Raw genomic sequence first — 3,614 nt, 5'->3', positions numbered from 1 at the left:
ATTACAGTAGCAGAGGTAATTCAGTCCTTCAGTAGCTCTGGTGCAGGTTCACAATGCTCCCGTCACTGAGAATGAGTCGCTCAGGTGTGGTGATATTTTACTGAACCGTACTGATGAAAAATGACTCATGTTGCTCACCATTGAAGACTCCATTATGAAATCAAATGTACCTACAGCAACAGAGATGGCATGGCTTGGGCTTAAGACAAACATGACAGACAAACTGACAGGAAGAAAGAGCTCAGGTGAGAAAACAAAACTCTCTAGTCATCTGTAAGTATTCATCTCCTATTACATTTCCCATGTTCACACTTAATGGGACCCCAGTTATTACTCCACACCTCCATAATTTATTTTCTATTTGATTGCAACTTCGAATCATTGCTCATATACCATTTTAATTTTATCACTATTCCTCTGCTCTTTACTATTACATATTACCATCAATTCCCCATCTTCAAGAACTTTTTTACACTTTATCTCATCTGCTTGTTTCAACTCATTTATTAATGCAACTCTGTAAATTGCACTACAGTTTTTAATTCCTCCCATTCTCAATTTATTGATTCCCTTTCACTATTACCAGCACTACTTACTAAGTCTTTTTCGTTATTTATTTTACCTCTTTGGTCGTTTTCTCTAGACTTACTCTTTTTTATGTTATTTGGTCGGAAGATCTGAAAGATCCCATGCATTTAACCTCCCCTTGACAAAATGTACAGATACAGTCTACTTGTGATCCAGTCAACCAAAACACATTTTAAACCCAGGTGTAAACGAAGCCCAAATTCACTGCTCAGATATTTTGAAACTTATCAGGGGTGCTTCTGTAAACCTCAAGATTGTCTTGTTCGAGTGACGTTACAGCAAAGACCTCTCTATGGTGTTATTACACGCCTGTCACACTGATAACATACAGTTCTCTCATGTGTGAAACCTCATGTGGTATTTAAGTGTTGCTTTATTTCTGAAACTCTTTCCGCAGTGACCACATATAAACGGTTTCTCTCCAGAGTGAACTCCCATGTGGCTGTTAAGGTGTCCTTTTTGGTTGAAACTTCTTCCACATTGCTGGCAGGTGAAAGGCTTCTCTCCTGTGTGAATTCTCATGTGGTTTTCACGGGTTTGTTTATGATTAAACCTCTTTCCGCACTGAGGGCATGTGTAGGGTTGCTCTCCAGAGTGAATTCTCATATGGACTTTAAATTGTTGTTTTTGACTAAAACTCTTTCCACACTCAGAGCATGTGTAGGGTTTTTCTCTATGAGACCTCATATGAACTTCAAGGTTTCCATGTTCATCAAAACTCTTTCCACACTGATCACACGTGTAAGACTGATCTCCATTGTGAATTCTCATGTGTCTGGTAAAGCTTTCGTTTTGAGTAAAACTTACTGCACACTGTTGGCAGGTGAAAAGGTTCTTTACAGAGTGAACTGTTATGTGACTGTCAAGGTTTCCTTTCCGTTTAAAACTTTTTCCACACTGTTGGCAGGTGTAGGGCTTCTCTCCAGAGTGAACCCTCATGTGTCTGTAAAGGTTTCCTTTTTGGTTGAAACTTCTTCCACATTGTTTGCAGGTAAAAGGCTTATCTCCAGTGTGAACTCTTAAGTGTTCTTCAAAGCGTACTTTATGATTAAAGCTCTTTCCGCACTGAGGGCATGAGTAGGGTTGCTCAGTGTGAATTATCCTATGGTCTTCAAAGTGTTGTTTTTGATGGAAACTCTGTCCACACTCAGGGCATGTGAGGGGATTCTCTCCAACGTGACTCCTGACATGTGTTTTAAGACTTCTTCTATAACCGAAATGCTTTCCACACTGTTGACAGCCATACGGTTTCTCTCCTGTGTGAACTCTCACGTGTCTTTTAATGCTTTCCGTTTGTTTGAAACACTTTCCAGACTGTTGATAGGTTAAATAACTTCTTCCTGTCTTTTGAGTCCTTTTTCTTAAGGGAGCCTTTTCAGTCTGTGAACAACTAAAAGATTTTTCTCCATTTATGAAATTATGATCTTTCTCTTCCATTTCATTCAGTACTTCACTCTCCACTTTCAGTGCCACCAGATCTAAGGTGAAAGAAGACAAATAAAAGTTAACTGCAGTTTAATGAAAACAAACAGACATCAAAACATTCAAACATGTAAAGTGTTTCAACTAACATACAACTACAGTCTATATCCACTAAGCAACTGCAAGAGGTGTTGAGTCCCACTGCACTGTTACCCTTTTAGCAACAGAGGGAGCTCACGAACAAAAAAAATCACAGTTATATGAGTTAAACAAAGTATATGAAATGTATGACAAATGCGAATGCAGAATATAAACAAAAGCACATGGAGGACACAAAACTGAAAACAAATAAATACTTGATTTTAATGATTTATTATTTAAGGTTCTTTATCAAGCAGTCTCTGGTATTTTCATAAGCATAACATGTTTTTTGCAGCCTTTAGCATTGTGTGTCTTCTTGACCATAATTCCCATCGTGTCGCAATCGTACATTAATTCAGATGTAAATTTACTGGTGTCTGAAAATATTTTTTTTGCCATTAAAATTGTTTTATATGTCGATGGTAGTTGATAGCTTGATATGAAAATGTGGGAAATAAACAGCGGTGCTGATGTCGCGGATTAACACCACTTTTGTTCCTTTAGCCCCACTTTGGCCCAAGATATTAAAATGATAATTCATATGTGAGATTGACAAATGATAGGCAAATGTTTTTATTTTCTACCCGATATACCGTTATTAGGCCGACCTCAAGGACCAGCTGTTAACAATCTGTTAAATAATGACATGGACCATTTTTACTGTGACTGACCAAATAACAAAATTTTAATCGATTAAGCCTCTTCTCGACAAATAACATTCAGTAAACTATTAAGGGGGCAGCCCTAGTCGAGTGAAAGTGATGGCAGTCACCAGACCTTATTTTGCATACATCATAATTACATCAGAGCAAGTTAGACCACATGCAAAACTTTTATATATTTAACCATTTCCTATGAAAAATGTGACTCAATCCTAGCGGTGCACCTTAACATTTACATATTAAATGAGACACAAGTCTACAAATGCTGTTTTTAAATCAGAGCACTAGAAGAACTTTAAGGGAAAAAAAATGAAGCTGAAATTCTTTCGAAAAAGAAAGCTGCAGGAGGACAAACAGAGTAGAAAAACACCCATCAAAGGCAAAAGAATTGAGAAGATGTAGAGGACAGTTCATAGAGTAGTCCAGCTTTGAGAATAAAAACCAACCTGTTTGTTCCTGAGTATCTTCATTTTTGACTCTGAATGTTTCTTCAATCTTCATGTCTTCACTCTCCTCTTTAATAAACACCATCTTGATAATAGTGTCACGTGGATCTCAGTTGCTCCACCAGGAGTTATTTTTCTGTTTGGAAATGCTCTGTTTAAGATGAGAGTAATTACAGAAAAAAAATAAAAATTAAATTAAAAAAAATTCATTTCAATCAGCTCTAGTTTAGTAGTCAGTGCACTAGTAAGGGAGTCTTAAATGATTTGATTGAACAAACAGTCAAACCTTTTAACTTACTATTTCATTTTGATTAACATTTAATGATTACTAGTATATTAAATTTAATCGATTACA

The 3,614-nt window shown here is 36.7% G+C and overlaps 1 protein-coding gene across 1 annotated transcript; it reads right to left on the bottom strand.

Moving 5' to 3' along the window:
* Positions 1-715: 715 nt before the first annotated feature.
* Positions 716-3,344, bottom strand: LOC141347711 (uncharacterized). The gene is made up of 2 exons (XM_073852679.1): positions 3,260-3,344; positions 716-2,066 (listed from the first exon to the last, which is right to left on the bottom strand). The coding sequence occupies exons 1-2, from the start codon at positions 3,342-3,344 to the stop codon at positions 925-927; spliced, it is 1,227 nt and encodes a 408-aa protein (XP_073708780.1). The 3' UTR covers positions 716-924.
* Positions 3,345-3,614: the final 270 nt, after the last annotated feature.

Source organism: Garra rufa, chromosome 12, assembly GCF_049309525.1.
Source record: "Garra rufa chromosome 12, GarRuf1.0, whole genome shotgun sequence".
NCBI classification, from domain to species: Eukaryota; Metazoa; Chordata; class Actinopteri; order Cypriniformes; family Cyprinidae; genus Garra; species Garra rufa.
The sequence above is the reverse complement of the archived record's forward strand: the minus strand, read 5'-3'. Positions and strand labels throughout refer to the sequence as shown.